Source organism: Mesocricetus auratus, unplaced genomic scaffold (assembly GCF_017639785.1).
Source record: "Mesocricetus auratus isolate SY011 unplaced genomic scaffold, BCM_Maur_2.0 Super-Scaffold_100007, whole genome shotgun sequence".
NCBI classification, from domain to species: Eukaryota; Metazoa; Chordata; class Mammalia; order Rodentia; family Cricetidae; genus Mesocricetus; species Mesocricetus auratus.
In genome coordinates, this window is record NW_024429191.1 from 74,157,236 (window position 1) to 74,174,313 (window position 17,078).

The following is a 17,078-nucleotide window of genomic DNA, read 5'->3' on the forward strand; positions in this document are numbered from 1 at the left end:
TGACTTCGAGGCAGCCTCAGGATGACCCTTCCTCCTTTTGTACTTAGCTAATGTTTACATCTCATAATTCATGCGCCACCGAAAGTCGCGAGGCAGCCACGAGGTTCGACTCCCTTTGCCCAACGGTTGCTTTTATTTTTGATAGGAGAGTTGAAAACCTTGTAATCCTAAGAATGGACCCACAGTAACTTTTGTTGTGCTCCCAGAGCTCAAAATTAAAACAAAACGAAATAAAATGAAAGCATTCAAACTACACCCCAAAAGAAGAACGCACCGAAAGTAAGAGAACTGGAAATTTCCTGGGCCAAGAAGACCTGTCTGTCTTCTGTATATACCCTGTAGATCCGAATTTGTGTAAGGAATTTTGTGGTCACAAATTCGTATCTAGGGGAATATGTAGTTGACATAAACACTCCGCTCTTTATTTTTTTTCCAGAAGAAAAATAGCTTATTTTCTAAATGAGGACAATCCAGTGACTGGCTTCAAGAAGACTCCTTCCTGTTCTTTTTTTTTCTCCCCCTCCCTCAACTGGTTAGGGAGAAATCTCATCTACCTGAGGTGTCCTCCATGCCTGCCCTTAGAAGCTTGGGTCCTTGTTCACTTAAGCGTTTAATATTGCTGGTGTTTTAAAATTTATCCTTAAGTGCAAACCTACTCATTTTCTCTTATGGGTCTAGGGGGCTTTATTGGAAATCATGGGGGGGGTGCGAGAGTAATGTTGTCTACAGTGTGCAAAGGCAAAGGAAATTTGCTTTTCAAACGGATGCGGAGGTCGCTATTTCATTGGGTTCAGGACAAGATGCCCTGAAAATAAGAGGTTGCCATGGGTGTCCTTGTGTGTGTTTCGTTGGTGGGGTGTCACAGAGAGGGCTCCTTTCCCTAGATCACAAAGATGTGGATTTTCCCTCGGCCACACAGGCAGAGGCGGCAGCTTGAGCGGCAATTAGAACTCTTGGCGCCAAGGTTAGCATTGCTTCGATGAATTTGGAATTAGCAAATGACTACTCAATTTGTTTTCGAAACTTGCAGGTTTTGTTTTATTCCAGCTTCTATCTTTAGTGCGGGGAGTCAAGACGTTTCTCCGAGCTTGGGCCTCGTGGGTCAAAGGGAGGGAGTGGTTAGGAGAAGAGGACAGACTGACGGACACATTGAAGCTAATAGTGCAGCTAAATGCGATTTGGAAGGCGAAGTCTCCCCGAATTAGTGCGTGAATTTCCTATCGATCCGCCCGCGGTTCCATTCATCTCTGACAAGTCCCTCCGCGCACCCGCCCTCTAGCTCCCGACGCCTCCTCACTCACCTCCTACCCCTCCCCATCTGCCCGCAGTGAGATGCCCCAAGCTCAGCGCCCCTCTAACCTAGTGGGTGCCCCTTTCAAGAAGAAGCCCCCTGGCCCGCCAGTCACTTAACTTCCCACGCAGACACCCGGTCGGTGCGTGAGCTCCCACTCACCCTGGGGAGGAGATGGGGCCCTATGGAAGAAAGAGAACGATTGACGGAGGAGAGGTAGGGCAGGGGGGCTACACCCGGAGCCCCAACTTCTGAGAGGATGCAGGGATTGTGTTCTGCCACCCCCAAACAGGCCTTGCAGTCTTAACCTGTTCACTAGCTCTCAGTCTCTCTCCGCTGCCGAGAAAGCCAGGCAAGGAGGGGGTCGCCCCGCAGGAGCCCTATGTAAATCCTGGTGTTGGGTGGGTGGGGAGAGGGAGAGAAGGGGAAATAAACCTCTTTGGCTGGAGTAGGGTCCGGGTGAGCAGATTTCCTTATCCGGGAATCGCAGGCCGGGTGGCCATTGGCTCGGAGGATCACGTGGGCCCCTAACTTTGTTCACTTGACAGTAAGTAGGAGGGCTTTCGGAAACAGGAAAACGAGTCAGGGGTCGGAATAAATTTTAGTATATTTTGTGGGCAATTCCCAGAAATTAATGGCTATGAGTTCCTTTTTGATCAACTCAAACTATGTCGACCCCAAGTTCCCTCCGTGCGAGGAGTATTCACAGAGCGATTACCTACCCAGCGACCACTCGCCTGGGTACTACGCCGGCGGCCAGAGGCGAGAGAGCGGCTTCCAGCCCGAGGCGGCCTTCGGGCGCCGTGCGCCGTGCACCGTGCAGCGCTACGCGGCCTGCCGAGACCCCGGGCCCCCGCCACCTCCGCCGCCCCCGCCGCCCCCGCCACCTCCCGGGCTGTCCCCTCGGGCTCCCGTGCAGCCGCCAGCCGGGGCCCTCCTCCCGGAGCCTGGGCAGCGCTGCGAGGCGGTCAGCAGCAGTCCCCCGCCGCCTCCCTGCGCCCAGAACCCCCTGCATCCCAGCCCGTCCCACTCCGCGTGCAAAGAGCCCGTCGTCTACCCCTGGATGCGCAAAGTTCACGTGAGCACGGGTGAGTGCGTGGGCACCCCCTTCCCCTCCCACCCCCGGCACTTTACAGCGAAGGGACCTCCGAGGCATGTGGGGGAGGGAGCTGGGGGGAAGCCAATTGTCCCCGCTATAAACTCGCCATTGCCAGAGATTTACGGTCTCCTGTTTTCAGAGCCACATAATTACATCGCCCATAAATTTTTATGGCCTGGTGGGCCCTGCGCCTTTGAAGTCATCCTCTTTTCCATTCTCCCAGAGACTTTTTCGCCAGGGATATGCAGTCCCACTGAAGTTGGGAAGTTGGGGAGGGGTGCAGGAGGAGGGGAGGGGAAGGAGGAGGAGGTAGTAATCCGTATTTAAGCAGAGGGTTGAATCAACTTCCAGTATTTCTTTTTCCCTTTCTTCCAGCCTGGTTCTTTCGCTGGAGAAGTGGGCAAAAGTTTTTACTGGGAAGAAGGCGCTGTTTGGAATCTAAGGAGTGAGGGTGGGGACTAAAATCAGGAAAGGTCTAGGGCAACACCCCTCCCCTCTTCCACCCTTCATTCTCTCACTCGGGGTCCTCAGGCCAAAGAGTGAGATGAAATCTTTCCAAGATTCCTCACAGGGCCCCCTCCCCCAGGCAACAAGGACGACAGCTAGCCTTTCAAAAGTTTGAGGTTTTTCTTTTTCGCGTGCCCCATGTCTGCCTTCCGTTTTCGACCCCCTCCCTCCAAGATGAGGTGGTAGGACCGGGAGGCTTGAAGTTAGCTGGAAGAAAGAAAGGGCTTTCCCTCCTCCCTTTCGGGGGCAATAAAACTTTCTCTTTCTCCCTCTCTGTGTGTGTCCAGTAAACCCCAATTATTCCGGCGGGGAGCCCAAGCGCTCTCGGACCGCCTACACTCGTCAGCAAGTCCTCGAACTGGAGAAGGAGTTTCACTACAATCGCTACCTGACGCGGCGCCGGAGGGTGGAGATCGCCCACGCGCTCTGCCTGTCCGAGCGCCAGATCAAGATCTGGTTCCAGAATCGACGCATGAAGTGGAAAAAAGACCACAAGTTGCCCAATACCAAGATCCGCTCGGGTGGCACCGCGGGCACAGCCGGAGGACCCCCTGGCCGGCCTAATGGAGGCCCCCCCCACACTCTAGTGCTCCCCCAAGCAGGAGCTCGAACCTGGGGGGGCGGGGGGCCGTGAGCACCGAAGGGGAATGCGGGGTATGGGAGGGTCCCTAGGCTTGAGCCCAGAAAAACCTATCTACCCTACCCCCACTTTATCTATAAGGAATAAACGCAGAGAAGGGGGGCGGGTAGGGAAGCCTTATTTATAGAAACGACAATAGGGAGCCCAGTGAAGCCCCCCGGAAGCAAGTCTCTTGCTTTCTTCCTTTAAAAAAAAGAAAGAAGGAAAAGAAGAAGGAAGAAAGGAAAAGACAGAAAGAGAAATGGAGGAGGCTGCTGCGCCTGGTTTTCAGCTTTGGTGAAGATGGATCCACGGTTCATCTTTAATCATGCCAGGCCCGGGCCCATCTGTCTTGTTTACTCTGCCGAGGAGAGGACGAGCCTCGGTGGCGACCATTACCTCGACACTCGCTAACAAATGAGGCCGGGCTCGGCCGCTGCTGCCGCTTCTGCTGCTGCCGCTGCTGGACCGCAGCCTGGATTTTCTTTCTTTGTCCCTTATTCCTGACACCCAGCGAATGCACCCTCTGACTGCCAGATAGCACAGTGTTTTGGCCACGGTAACAAACACACACACAACTTCCCTCCCTGTCGGTGCCCACCTTGGGGTGGGGGGATGACTGCTCACCCCCTTCCACCATAGGCTTAGAAGGGGAAACAGAAGGGAAGCAAGGGGCGGTCTTCACAACGTGGGTTCCGGAATCTGAACCCAAGAAATATAAAAAAAGAGATTTAGACACCCAGGAGGGCCTTCTGCTAGAAGGTCTAGCCAGGCCTGGCAGGGAGGGGGGCAGTTGAGTTCTGGGAGCTGGGAATGTCTTCTGACCAATCCACAGTTCCTCAGCAGAGGCCTTCTCTTAGACTACATATGAATGTGAAATTAGGAAATAAAATTCTGTGGCCCTCCTACTCTGGAAGGACTATGTTGCAGAGCCTTCTCCCGTTGTTATCACTGTTGCATCGTTTATTATTATTATTAATATTAATAATATTATTATTATTTTATGTCATGTGTGTCCTCTCTCCTGTTATCTTTGTGACATTCCAAACCAGGCCCCTTCCTACCTCTGGGGCTGCCTGAGCCTAGAGCCTTTCATTGGTGTGAAAATTTGTGTCCTGTACAGAGTGACAACAGAAATAAATGTTTGGTTTCTTGTGACCATCACATCGTGTTTTTGTTGGAATGTTGATGATAAAGATAGGAACAAGTGCTGCCCAGTGTATATGCTAAGCATCCTTAGTGGGTTTGGCCTTACCATGAAGTGGGTTTTTTGTTTTGTTTTAAAAGCTCCAATGGGAATCTCTACCTTAGAGGATTCCAAATTGTGGTAGCTGGTTTGTTTTCCCTTTGGAGTGGATGTGTTTTGTTTGAGGCTTAAAAAATTTCCCCCTCCAGTCCAAAAATGGATTGAAAGGACTGGGAGGGCTGATTCTAGGTCCCCGTGGGGGTGTGTGTTTCACTGTAAGACACCAGAGGCTTAAGGAGAGCTAAGTCTTTCATACTATGATTTATTTGTCATAAGCAAATAAAATGCAGTTAAGCTGTCTCCTTCTAGACAGACGGCTCTTTGGTTACTAAAGTTCGAGAGAGGACTCCACTCCACGAGGCTGGCCTCTTTCCTCTCCACATAAGAAGGTATCGCTCTCCTCTGAGGTGTCTGAGGCTTTAATGAGTCTAATTTTTGCACAGATGTTTCTGGGTGTTTTCAGGTTTTCAGAGTATTTTTATATTACAAAGGAACTAGCCGGTGCCATAGCTCAAACTCTGACAAGCAAATAGATAATCAAGAAGACAAATGGCCTCTTTTGTGAAGCCCTGCTCCTGTATTAATTTTCATTTTCTTTCTCATAGAAAGTATCGAAAGTAAGGCTGGGGACCAAATAGCTGTCTGTGTCTGAGATCCCAATTACCCTAGAATGGAGTGGGGGAAGGGATCCAGGTGATCCTCACAAGCCTCTGCCAGGTTTGGGTCACTTTTGTGCAGTATGGGCAAGAAGTTCTAAGGCCTGGGGCCCTAGCCTTGGGTCCATGGTCTGGTGATGGCTCAGGGTGCAGTCACATTCTTCTCCAAGAAGCTCCGGGCTCCACAGAGCATACGCCATTAAAAGTCGTTCCGTTTTTTGGCTTTTTTTTTTTTGGTCCCATTTCTTTCCAGAAAATAAAGAGCCAATACCATCCACATGTTTGATTGTTGTTTATTTTGCATTTCTTTGGTTAGCCTGTAAGGGTAGCAGGGGTCTGAGGAAGGCCAAATAACCCATTGGACCAATATCCCCAGGACAGCAGAATTGCCCGTTAAAAGGCAATTCAGAGATTAGTTTTTTTTTTAAAAAGAAATTATGAAAGAAAGGAAAAAAGGAAGGAAGGAAAGAGGAAGAGTTGCCCCTAGACCTGGAGGAGGATGAGTGGGTTAGCTTTGTCTCCGGTATGGTGTAATGTTTTAGTTTTGAGGAGATAAGACAGCCCTTAGTTGAGGGGAAAATAGTTCTTGAAAACCATAAGGTCTCCCCCCAGGAATGTCTGTAAAGAATCAAATCAAAGCTGCCCCATAGAAGGTATGAATAGAATCTTAAAAGAAAAAAATAAAAGAAAAGAAAAAGAAGAAGACGACGACGAAGATTTCTATGGAGCTTAAAGTTCACAGCCATTCTGTGTAGACAAGAGCTAAGAAAAATGTGAGAATTATACAGAAAACCATTAATCACTTCTTTTCTTTAAATACGTACCCTCTCTCCTTTGTTATTATTCAACAGCAAATCTCCGTAGACCGGCTGTTGGGGGAAAAAAGTGTTAGCCGCCTCTCCCGGATCTGCAAGGGGGAACATTTTTGGAACCATAAAGTTGAAAACTTTTTTCTCTCAGCTTGGAAGAAGGCTTTCATCATGAGCAGGACCAGCAGAGCTCAGGCGCTCAGGCGAGAACGGGCAAGGGGCACAGAAGGTAACAAAGTCCTGGCTTGGGGTGACTTTTATCTTTTTGTTTTTTAATCGTTTTATGGGTTCCTTTCACAAGTGAAAGGGGAAAAAATATCTCACCTCCTTTTTCTTTTTCAACTATCTTTGTGGTTTTTTTTTATGGTGGATGCTTGGGCAGGTTTGTCTGTGTTTTATGATGACTGATGTTTGGGGGAGAGTGGAAGAGACAGAGACAGAACGGAGAGAGGCCTGGACACCTGGAGAGTGTTTGAACTGATTGGGACAGAGGTGTCAGGGCCCCTGAGAAACACCAGAGAAGAGGGCTGTTTGTGAGGCTCTTCAGTAGTGTTCTCTGGTTCTTGAGAAACGCAGGCTGGCATGGGAGGGAGCCTGTATGTGCATGTTCGAGCCTGTGTCTAGCACTAGCAAGGTGCACATTCGGTGTATTTCTGGGACTCTGTTTGCACTGTTTACCAGGGAGATGCTGTAGTTGCAGCCTCCTGGAAAAATGAAATCCAGGTCTTGAATGGAGCCTGGGAGCTGGGAGAAGTGGATTCGGTTGGTTTTTCTTCTGGTGTCTAGCTTGGGATTCTAGACACTCTTTTACCCCCTGAAAAGGAGAAACTGCTCAGGGCCAGGTGCACTGACACAAAAATCCTCTTTTGTCCTGCTCCCCCTACCCAACACTCCAGGCCTCCTGGAGGCTCAGTGTTCAGTTTCCTTTCTTTTTGCTTCTGGATTTGGAAGGTCTTGGAAGCTCTGCTCTCTCTCCCAGGGGCCTTACTCCTCAGGCTGAGGAATCAGTAGCTCCTCGTCAGACCTGAATGTGCTGGCCCCTTTTCCCTGAGGCCTCACTTGGAGTTTGGAGGCGGGAGGCTGGCAGGATAGAGAGTTCATGGAGAGGCCACGTTTTCTAGGCGATTAGCTTGGTATTAGAACCACAAAATGACCTCGGAAGCCCCTTGACCTCTCTGAGACTGGACATTGTGCTAGCTCTTGCTTCCTGCCCCAGAGGGAAAGTCACACCTCTTCAGGGAGGGGTTCCAGCTTCTCCACCGCACTAATTGTGCCTAAATCCTTTGCTATCTCAGAATGTATGGATCATTTTTCTATTATTATAGACTAGGAAGAAAGAGCTTTTTTCTTGCAGTTTTTGTTTGTTTGTTTTGTTTTGTAAGTTAGCCCAGAAATTCTGTGAGTCAGGGGTAGGGTGCTGGTCTGTATATAGTCCCTTTCCCAGATTAGGTTTCAGCCCCCTCCCCTACCCCAAGTCCATTTGCACCTCTCTTTTTTGGCTTTGCCTAAAGAAAGCTGAAGGAAGCGGGACTAAAAGATACAATATCAGAGGTTAGACAGACACTGTCCATGGGGCTGTAGACCATCAGGAATGAGCTCCAAGCTCCTGAGCTGGAGAGAAATGAATATTCCTTTGGAGATTCTCTCCCTCCCTCCCTCCCTCCCTCCCTCCCTCTCTCCCTCCCTCCCTCCCAAACCTATAGTCTCTCAACTCATTCTCCAGAAGTTCCTTTGTTTAGGAAGCTATATCCTTGGTGCCTCAGTAAAGGGAAGAGCAAGAGAAAAGGCAGGAGGACTGCTGCAGGTTGCTCTTCCGGCTTCCAGGGCCCACTTTGCTGGTCTAACCAAAGTTTGCAGAAACTTTTCAAGTTAAGAAACAGAGGGGAGATTTGCCAAGAAGGGAAGCTCAATCATAGACCCCCCCAATATTCAATGTTCTATCTTCCACATTCAATACCCATATCAGCAGCACCCATCAAAGGGGAGGAGAGGAAGGAGGGATGGAAGGGGGAGGGAGAGACCTTTCTAGTGGGAAGAGGGGCCACTCTCCTTAAATTAAGAAAGGCAGAGCCTGGGCTTTGCTGGAGAGTGTGTGAGGTGTTGCTGGCTCACATTGTATAAATGTTTTCCTGTACTTGGGGTATTTGGTCTTTTCTTTGTCCCTGGGTAGCATAAATGCAGGAACTGGGGCCTCGGGAAGGAAGGAGGTGGGCAAAGAGGTGGACTAGGCCACTTTGATATTGAAAATATCTGGGACTTGTTGATGACGACAATAGCTGATTGTGGGCCCTCTCCAGACACACTGACAAAGACCTAGTCATGTAGAACATCTCTGAACTGCTCTTTGAGACATGAGAATTGGGGGTACACCAAAAGAAGAGCAACCATAGAGGGGAAAGGCTGGGGTTCACCAAAGGCTTTCCTTTCCCTAGACTCACCCTTTCTCTCATTTCCAGACCTAACCCTTTTTGGAGTTGACAGCTGGGGGGGGGGTTCACTTTCTCCAGGTCTAGTGGCCACCCCTCTAAGTGAGGCTTTCCAATCTTTTGACCTCTTCCCCAGTTCCCTGGGCCTTTGCACTCCCTCTCTTACCTCTGTGGCCTGCCTGCCAGCTAGCCAGGGCGGGAGGTTGCCGAGTCCCACTAGGGCCCTGGAGGCGGCTTCAGCGCCTGGTGGGTCTCCCTGGGAAGTGGTGACTGTGAGCGAGTTTGATTGGAAAACGGAGTTGGGAAGTTTCCCAGCGTGAGTTGAGCGCTGACGGATTTGTGATCGGCCATAAAACCGGCGCGTTCAGATTCGTAAATCAATCTCGCTTTTCGCAGTCTAAACGTTCGCTTTATCGGCAGCAAGAAAGCGCTCAGCCAGCGCTCGCTTGTTTATTTGAACGTGGACATTTCCCAGGATCCGAAGGATGTGTGCACTCTAGCAGCCTGGCTGGCTTCTCCTTCCTGTCGCAGGGCTCTCCTTTTTCTTGTTCTTAACTATAATTTCTCCGTTTTAAGAATTGCTGTCTTAGGTTTTAAAGGTTGTCATTTCCTCATGTTCCAGCTTATACACACACACACACACACACACACACACACACACACACACACTCCCACCTCCCGTTTGTCTTTGGGGGAGCATTTTCCTTTTAATGGATTTGTAGCCAGAGATCTTGTAGACTGTTGCCCTCGCAGGAGACGGGAGCAGACCTACATCAGCATCAGGCTGAATTCAATACCAGTCTGTGTTCAGAATTTGGACAATCAAAGCCGACTAACCCCCCTACAGAGTCTGGGCCACGCCGGCGCCCCCTCCCCGTGGGGCTGGGGCAGGATTCCAGTACTTTCCGCAGGGGTCCTGCTGCCTCGAAACCTCGAAACCTCGTGGCACACCTGGGGAGACTGTTTCTTTGGGGTGTTACTCCTTTGAGTCGCTTTTGGTTCAGACCCTTTTAAAGACACCAGCCTAGGCCCCTCATCCCCATCCCCCTGTTCCCCTGTCCCATTGCTTTGAGTTTTCTCCGGCACACGGATGCCCTGTCTGCAGCTACCCCAGAGCTGCTGAAGTAGATAAGACTGGGAATGTGCAGAGCTTCTTAGGAATGCCTTTCTGCTTCCCTCTATCCCCCCACCCCACCCCCCTGCCCCAACTGTGGACTCAGATTCACTTATAACTTGTGAACTTTGGGGGTTGTTTGGTTTTGTTTATTGTTGAGGAGTCCGTACATGCACACTCTCCCAGGGTAGGGATATGTTCCATACAAATGTTTAACACTTTAACAGTACCATCTCCATCTTTTCCTCATTGATCAGTCTCCATTGTCTGTTGATTGGAAGTCCAGGACACTAACACCTGGCAAATACAGACCCTAGACTGCCAGGCAGGCTTCCATGCACTCCCTCCTGTTTTATCCCTCTCGCTTCACTAGTGTATTCCAGAGACTTAGATGGGGTTGACATAGGTAGAGTCTGGGAGTTTACTTCTTTTGTATGGAATCCTTGGTCCCTAGGTCTTTGTCTCTGAAGCCTATTGTCACACCATCAGCAGCATTTAGTTCCCTATGGCAGTAACAATGCTAAGAGGGAAAGTCCCCCCCCGTTATTCTCTATCCTGGGAGCTCCAGAATCATCCCCTCACTCTATTTGTTCCTGATAGTTCAAAGGTACACCACAAAAGACCAAAAGGTGAATTAAAGTCTGAAGAAGTCCCACTCTTGGTACATATAAGCAGCAAGGACCCGTATAGAGTCTTTCTGTTCCGTAGGGTTCCCTTAGATATACTCTTGATGAGTTAGAAGAGAGTGGGTCCCGCTAAAATAAATAGTGGGGGACAGGATGGAGTTGGAAGGGGAATTTCAATTCAAAAGGATACAAATAGGAAGCTGAGAAAAATCAGGGGCTCTGAGAAGGGCTCTATGCCCACCCCCACCCCCACCCTGACGCCCCTGCAGACTATTTCTGTACCTCTAGGAACTAGGCAGAGGCAGGAGGAGAAGGGAGAGAGGAGAGGTGGGCTGTGGGTAAGTGTGTGTCTGTGGGGGTAGGGAGCTATAAGCAGAGTGTGTAGGGATGTGTTTGTTGTGGGAGAGAGACCTCGCTACTATTCCATTGGTAGGTTGGGGGGAACCTATTTTACAGGAAAATTTCTCCTCCTGAAAGGGAAGGTCATAGTGGTCCTTTGAGCCTGAAATCGAAAGACCCCCTTCCCCCTCCCGGTCACGTGATTCATTAAATAATTAATGCCGAGGTTGCAGAATAGATATGTATTCGTCAGGAAAATCGCAGGCTCGGTCTCCTTGTTTCTGACGTCCAATTCAACTGTCCTTTGAAAAACAAGCCTGTACCCTGAGAGAGAGAAAGAGAGAGAGAGAGAGAGAGAGAGAGAGAGAGAGAGAGAGAGGGATAGAGGGAAAGAGAGAGAGAGAGAGAGAGAGAGAGAGAGAGAGAGAGAGAGAGAGAGAGAGAGAGAGAGAGAGAGAGAAAGGGAAGCATCAGTTAAACAGCCCCGCAGCTGGAGCCACACCGCAGGCTGGGGTACTGTAAGTAGAAGGGATTTCTCACTACCTACCGCGCCTTATATGTCCATGTAAATTTATTGTTTGTTATTAATGTTATTGTCGTAAAATGTGACAAATAGCCATCTTCATTTCCTGCCATTTCTCTTCACAGGATGCTCTGTGTTTATACCCATTGAGGCATTGCATAGAGATTTTAGGAATATTTCTCTCTCTCTCTCTCTCTCTCTCTCTCTCTCTCTCTCCTACAACCTTTTTCTTGATTTATAGCAATATGGGTGTCAGCTTCCAGCCAACATGCCAACCATTGTGTGTGTGTGTGTGTGTGTGTGTGTGTGCCTGCGTGTGCAGGCGCGTGTCTGCATGTATTTGTGAGTGAGTTGTGTTGTTTATGGCCATGTCTTCGATAAATCATTTCTCACAGAAAATGATGTAGAAGCTGGGTTGGTTCTGTGGCTGGGAGAGAGTTGCTCTGGAGGCATTTCCTCCCTCTCTGTTCTGCTCCCAGGAGTTGGTTATTTCAGACGATTTACAGTAATACATCAGCAGTTAATATGGAAGCTCTATAGCTGGAGGTCTTAAATTACAGCATCTGTGATTATCAATTAAGATGAGATTTGTATAAATTTGGTAAACCAGAAATGCCTCATTGTCATATAAACCCAGTCAGAGATCATGACCTAATAGAAAAATGATATTTGCAAGCCCTATAGAGCCAACATTCCAGCGGCAAATAACGCTATATTCTACAGCAGTCCCCTCTAGGAGTTTGGCATCTCCGACTCAAGCTCTGGGTGAATAAACACAACTCTGAAGGCAGAAGGAAACTGGGGGCAAGAAAGGGGCAGGCATTGGAAGAAATCACAGGAACTTTAAGGCAAAGATTTTTGTGTTGTTCGATGGGAACCTAATAGAAATGCTGTGCAATTGGTAGGGTTGTGGGATTCCATTACAGTGGCAAAGCTTCACTTAAGGGTTTGATGTATATGGGTTATTGAGGGAGGTATCTAATTTGAGGGAGACAATGGAGGCTGGCAAAGGGTGAAGGGCAGGGAGAGAAACTGAAAGTCTTGGCTCCCCACTCTCCAGGCTAACAAAACAAGGAAATGAATTCACACCCCAGGAGCCTTCCTTCGATCTACTGAAACAAAGAAAGTTTCCTGGGTAGTGAGAGACTCCCTCCCTCTCTCTCTCTCTCTCTCTCTCTCTCTCTCTCTCTCTCTCTCTCTCTCTCTCTCTCTCTCTCTCTCTCTCTCTCTCTCTCCCCTCTCTCTCCTGTGTGTGTATATGTGTATGTGTTTGTGTGTTTGTATGTGGGGGCCAAACTGGGAGAAGTTCTTTTAAGTTTTTCCAGAGAAGAAATGTTTTAGGAATCAAGTGGTCCTGGAAAGTTGAAGAGTGTTCCAGAATATTGGGTGTGTTTCTTTGCTTTAACCCCCAGCCAAAGATTGAGCAATTGGGGTTCAGATCTAGAGTGGGGGAATCTGGTAACTTTCCCCTGGTGCTTCATATAGAGGAGAGGTTCCTTCTTCTCCTTCTCTTTCTCCTTCTCCTTCCTTTCTTTTTCTTCTTCTTTTCCCAGACAGGGCCCCTCAGTGTAGCCCTGGTTGTCCTGGAACTTGCCTTGTAGATTAGGCTGATATCTAACTGACAGAGATTCACCTGCCTCTGCCTCCCAAACGCTGAGATTAAAGGTTTATTCCACCACTGCCCAGCTCAGATGTGGCTTTTTGGGGACATCCTATACTAAGCCTCAAACTTGTAATGGATAAGAGACAGAGCCTTTGCCAAGTCTGGGTCCAGCCTACTGGCTGCTCCTTTACTGGCTGGAGTCAGGCCAGCTGCCTTTATAGTTACTATTATCCATGATATTTAGCTCTGCCCGCTAGTGTAAACCTTGGAGTGGGGGAAAGTTAGAGTGATGCTGCAGAGGTGTTAATTATTCATGGCATCAGCCTCATGGAGTAGCACCATAGGCTCCCAGCACACGCAGCATCCAGGAGTTTACTCTACACTCTAACTGATAGTTTGACTCTCATCTCTCCAGGCTAACAGGAGATTTGAGGGTGAGTGGTGGCCTAAGACTCCTCCCAATTGGAGACTGGGTTGAAAGATCTGGAGAGAAGAAGAAGGCAAATGACCGAGGCTGAGGTGTATGGGGGACACTGTCTCATCTGGATAAAAGGAACTGGGAACAGTCTGGATTCCAGGACAACTCAACAGGGCTAGCAACTGTGGCGAGAATGGTTGGGAGAAGTATTCAGAAGTTGGGACCAGAGCATTTTAGTCCCATTCTCCATCTATACTTAAGTGTTAGGGAACCCCAGAGTGAGAAATAAGCAGTTTTACTTTTCACCTAGTGTGTGTAAAGGTGAAGAAGGTATATTTGCCCTCACCCGGTGTCCCAGAATTTAGGCTAAAAGTTTGGGGTCTCTAAGAGGGGTTAAGATCTGTCTCTTCCTCCTTAAACAGGGAGAAGAATAAGAAGGAAAGAGGGTGGATCCGCGCTGGCTTCTGAATCCAGCCTGCTTTAGAGGATAAAGAAGGTTCTCTTAGGGGGGAGCTAAGCCACAGCTAATGGGAGACTGCAGGCAGTTGGTCCAGTGAGCCCCTATCCCTGAGTTCCCAGCTCCTTCTTTTCCACTCATCTCCCACTTTTTCCCTTGCCACATTTCCCTAGGAGATCTGCACCTCACCCCCAGCACTTTCTTCTCCCCTAGGACTTGCCTTTGTCTCCTCTGGCCCTGGGGAAAGGAGGTGGCACTAATACCCCTCCCCCCTTCTCCCCCAACTTTCATACAGATTTCCCCAGGAGACAAAGCAAAGAGACCATCCCTTATTACTATTATCTCTCAGGCCCCTCTTAAATCCATCCCCTTGTATGAGACCTGATGCTCACCATCTAGGCATTTAGGCCTTTCTTCAAATCAGCAAATTTGAGCAGACTGTGTGTGTGTGTGTGTGTGTGTGTGTGTGTGTGTGTGTGTATGTATGTATGTGTTTCATTTAGCCCTGAAGCACCCTGTCTCTTCTATCCTGAACCTCCCCCCTTTGGTCTGCTTTTATGCCACCTAAGGACAGAGTAACATGTATTTGGTGGACAGGACTCCAGTAAAGTTGCTGATCTGTTCTTTTCTCCAGAATGGGCTCATGTCCTCTTTCTCTGTACAACTATAGCATCTATCACTTGGCCTTTAAGATGCTGGGCTGCTAATGCTTTGAGGACCAGATGAGATGGATAGAAATGAGAAGGGAGGAAGAGAGCAGGAAAGCAGCAGGCTCCCTTTTGGGTGGGAAGTCAAGGCTGAATTCAAGGACAGGGTGATAGGAAGAGAGGAGACAAAGGCAAGTCATAGGGGAAAGAGATTGTCCTGGAAGGACTAACTTCTATGGCCATACAACACATTTACATGAAAGAAGTAGAAAGGGAGCTGTTTATTTCACCCCCTTCACTCTTCAGAGACAGTATAGGTTCTCCCACAGAGGAAAGAACCCCAAGATAAGAAGGAGAGGGGTCTAAGGAGCAAGCCCAGCAGTGATTTCAAGCCCTTCCCAGAAGTCCTTCCCAGGAGGGCACAATTCAGATTCCCTGAGAGAGACAGAGTGTGAGAAGACAAAAGGGCTTGTGCAAAAGGGATGGAGACAACAGAGGTGGCACACACACACACTCACACACACCACACACACACCACACACACTCACACCACACACACACACACACACACAAAGAGGGGCAGAAGAAGAGCCTAAACCCTTTGGGGCCCAGACTCCTTCAGACACCATGAGCCATTCTCCAACCCTATTACACGAAGCCTTCTTTACAGGAAGTTGCAAAAGCTGAGACCAGCTTATAAACTACTGCTACATATTAGAGTAGGTCGTTGAAGGACCTAAACCAAGTGTGGAGCATTGGGATACAATCTAACATGCCAGGGGACGGCCAAGATGTCCGGGACACTCTAATCTCCTCCTCCATCCAACACTGGTACCTTAATCATTGAGCTCTTTCCCAAAGTCTGAAGGGGAGATTGAAACAAGGCTCTCAAACATGGGGGAAGAATCCTCCGACCTCAGCTTCTCTTCTCTCCAGTGGATTTTATATCTCTTTTTTTTAAACTCTCTTCTGAAGCCAAGGAGGAGTTGATTTTTACAAGAACTTTCACCTCCAATCTACATTTCTTTCCTTAGCCCTCCAGTTTAACAAATGGATGCTCCCCTTTCCGATCTCCTCCCTCCCTCATCTTTCAGGAAAGAAAAAAGAAAAGGGGAAAGTTCCTACCAACTCAAGGAGCTTTAGAAAACCTGAAAGGGAAATGGAAAAAGAAAGGAAGGAATCGAGAAAGAAAAAGAAAAAAATCAGTTTTTCTGGCCTTTCCCAGTGCCTCTGTCGCCCAGGCTCTCCTTCCTCCATAGTACCCCACCCCCTCCCGCTCTGCCCAGGACCATCTCAGTTTCCCTCTCTTCTCTTTGGGGTCGGACATATGGAACCCATTTCGCTGGTGACATTGAAGAGCCGCCGGTGCGCCCGCCTTCCGCCATGGCGCCCCCGAGGCCCCCGCGCCTCTCCGTGGCCCTGTCAGTCGCCACTCCTTTTGCCTGGCGACTTGGTCAACTCTTAGGTCGGGTCCCACACTGGCCTGGGATTCCTGCAGCCCGGCGCCGGGTTCGGAGCATCCGGAGCATCCCTGGGCTGGAGCGGTTCTCTGGGGCCCTGCTGGCGGAACAAAGCCGGGGCCGGAGGCGGGGCGCGGGCTGGCCTTTCCCCCCATCCCAGCACGACGGGGTGCTCCCGGGGCCGAGCGACCAGGATGTGGATGTGGCCGGCCCAGGCGCATCCCCGGCCAGGACCAAGGGTCCCGGGACTGGCCGTCAGTTCCTGCCGGTCTTCCGCGCTCGGCCGCACCCGGCCGCCCGCACCCTAGTCCGAGACCGCACAGGTAAGCGTGCGGTGTTCAGTCCAGCGTCCTGGACCCCGTGGGTGTATAGAGGCGGACGCGGATATCCCCAGTCCCCAGTCCGCATCTGAATGAGAGACAAAGATCAGAGCAACTTAGGGGAAGTGGCATGCGACTGAGAGTGGGGGCCAGGGCCCTAGAGTGTAGGGCAAATGTGGAGGAATGTGAAGGTGTACCTGTGGGTAGACAAGATCCGACCAGGATTTGGGGAACTCTCGGATTCAGGATGGATAGAGACTTTGGAGGGTTTTCCACGGGGAGGTGAGATCTGTGGGTGGTGAGGGGTAAGTGAGGATGGGCCTGGCTCCCACAGCCCAGCTGCCACCGTGGTCCAGCCCTTTAGCACCTAGGAGTTATTTGAAGCTGAAATTACAAGGGCTTGCGCTGAGGCTGGGTGTTAAGCTGAGAAGGTAGAAGAGGACTTGATTTATGGCTTTTGGAGAAGCTGTGTTTACTATCTGCCTGCTCTGGAAACCAAAAACCAAACAGAGCAGAGGCGAGAGAAGTTCTTTTCCTTGGAGTGGGAGGCGATGCCAAGCTGGTGCGTTGGGATTTATTTTCTCAGATGTGAGGAGACCCTAGGCATCACCTCTTCATAGACAAAGGGTTTGGTGCTTCTGTGAAGTGTAAGAAGTGTGCAGGCACACATTTGTGGAGATGTGCTCATGTATTGTGGGAGTGGATCTGCACACTGGGATATATATATGTATATATGTATGTATATATGTATATGTATATATATGTATATATATATTCACTCTGATTGGGATTTGCAGTTACATAGAATCAACTTGTGAGTGGAACAGGAGTGAGACTGGGTGTCCTCTGGTCCTGGTACTTTGGGGTGGGGTAGCTTTGGATACCATTCACTGTCCCTTTAAGCTGTCCACGAAGTAC

The 17,078-nt window shown here is 49.5% G+C and overlaps 1 protein-coding gene across 1 annotated transcript; it reads left to right on the plus strand.

Annotated features, from left to right (window-relative positions):
• The first annotated feature begins 320 nt into the window (after positions 1–320).
• Positions 321–4,680, plus strand: Hoxb4 (homeobox B4). Its single transcript, XM_005075882.4, has 2 exons — positions 321–2,379; positions 3,185–4,680. Exons 1-2 carry the CDS (start codon positions 1,926–1,928, stop codon positions 3,529–3,531), a joined length of 801 nt encoding a protein of 266 aa, XP_005075939.2. The 5' UTR covers positions 321–1,925; the 3' UTR covers positions 3,532–4,680.
• The last annotated feature ends 12,398 nt before the right edge of the window (positions 4,681–17,078 follow it).

What these genes read in the sequence shown, in the direction of transcription:
- Hoxb4 (XM_005075882.4), top strand. Translation starts at nt 1,926, where the DNA reads ATGGCTATGAGTTCCTTTTTGATCAACTCAAACTATGTCGACCCCAAG. An exon ending in CAAAGTTCACGTGAGCACGG is followed by an intron (nt 2,380 to 3,184) that starts GTGAGTGCGTGG and finishes GTGTGTGTCCAG; the next exon opens with TAAACCCCAATTATTCCGGC.